Source organism: Cynoglossus semilaevis, chromosome 19 (genome assembly GCF_000523025.1).
Source record: "Cynoglossus semilaevis isolate Cse_v1.0 chromosome 19, Cse_v1.0, whole genome shotgun sequence".
NCBI classification, from domain to species: domain Eukaryota; kingdom Metazoa; phylum Chordata; class Actinopteri; order Pleuronectiformes; family Cynoglossidae; genus Cynoglossus; species Cynoglossus semilaevis.
The window spans coordinates 3464205-3465953 of NC_024325.1; the positions used below are offsets into that span (position 1 = coordinate 3464205).

At 40.7% G+C, this 1749-nt stretch overlaps 1 protein-coding gene across 1 annotated transcript in view; it reads left to right on the plus strand.

Annotated features, from left to right (window-relative positions):
• The window catches only part of cnih2 (cornichon family AMPA receptor auxiliary protein 2), a 10234-nt gene that overhangs the window by 6845 nt on the left and 1640 nt on the right, over positions 1–1749 (plus strand). Inside the window, exon 3 of the mRNA XM_008332346.3 lies at positions 549–596. Coding sequence (XP_008330568.1) covers positions 549–596 — 48 coding nt within the window. The remainder of the gene's footprint in view (positions 1–548; positions 597–1749) is intronic.

Here is a 1749-nt window from a genome sequence, read left to right on the forward strand (position 1 = left end):
ACCCCCCGGCCCCAAACCAAAGATTTCTGATTATAGACATAGATGATACAGATTAGGCCCTGTTATTATGCTCTTGCTGTAGCCTGCTGGTGAACAGTGATAAATATAAGTGAACTAACGGCAGCAGCAACATCTTATTTCCGAGCCGATCGATGGCCACACAAATGTAAAATCACTATAAACAGTGTCCCGGGAGCTAAACGGTGGAGAAGACGGATGACTTTCATTTCTAAAATTGATAATCAAGGCTTCCCTCATGAGTCACAGGGGACTCGCAGCTGTTCCGCTCACAGTGCGGCACTGAGCTGTACCGTACATCACCGTCGGCGCTTTTAATGGTGCTGTTGTATTTTGTCGCATCAATCACAGCACAGAGCTGAAAACCAAGCCAAGTGTTGAAAAAAAGAAATATGTGAGGAGTAAAATAGCGAATACATATTTGTTATCTAAATATTCCTGTTGGGCCATTATTTACTTTTCAATTGCTTTGTGAATTTTTTGATATTGTACTTGTGTCTTTCTTTAATTGTGTCGTTTACTCTCCACAGAGGGAAAGGATCCTTAACATTGAAAGAATCTGCAATCTACTCCGCAGAGTGAGTAACTGCTGTTCTACACCTGTTGACGCCGCCGGCCACTGACTACAACACAGCTGCCTCTGACAACCGTGAACATTTGTCTCTCTGGCCATTGTCCACACCATCACCGCCATCATTATCATCACTGCTGCCACAAAGTCATGGAGGAACAGAAAGCCATGAACGACGATACAGTGCAATGTGTTTGCCGGGGTTTTTTTTTTTTTACATGGCAGATCATTCAGGGAAAAAAGAACTCAAGGTCCCTAACAGTAGCTGTGCTCGGAGGTTACTTTAAACACACTATTTTATTCTTTAGTTATTATAATGGAATGATGGTGTTCAGTCTGCCTGAGCAGTTTTCTGAGTTGACATAAAAAGAAGCAGCAACCTGCAGACCAGTTGTTGAATTATCGTTTTCAAAATCAAACATTTTTTTAGACTTCTGTTAGCATTGCTGTTTCAATTAGATTATTATATTTAAAGTAAAAAAAAAGTAAATATTGGAGTGGATTCTCTTGGAATGAAGTAAATTAGTGAAAGAAAAGTACATTTTTGGGGGCCCAATACCAAAATATCTATGCACTGCTACTGGTCTGCGGTCCCGAGAGACGGAAGTTTTTTCAACCCTCCCCTACCCGCCCCTGTCCGAATTGAAATACTAATGAGCGTTTGGTATTTATTTATTTATTTATTTATCTGTCTGTACGAACCACAGTATGGGTATGACATTAATGAAATAAGCTGCAGTGCTGCCATCTAGTGACTTTCACTTTAATATACAGCTGTTTATCCCCAAAACTATCTTCAGGGCACACAGCATTTTGGTCTTCATTATCGGAGGAAAAAACCGATCGCGATTCCATCTCACATAATTACGCCAACGTTGGGCTGATAATATCGGCTGACCGATATTACCGGCACAATATTAGCATAATCACACGTCCCTATTAAAAACGCAAGACTGGGATGAACATCTGCAAAAACATTACGTTGCAGGGCCAATTTAGGACTTGAAAATGTGGTATAAAGTAGTCTCTGAAGTCCTCACATCTTTTTACACCAACCATTTCATTATAGTACCAGCCAGAAAAAAACAGACATCTAATTGCATCAGTCAAGCACGTTAACAGGCAATCAGACAAACAAGCTCGTCTAAGGCACTTCACAG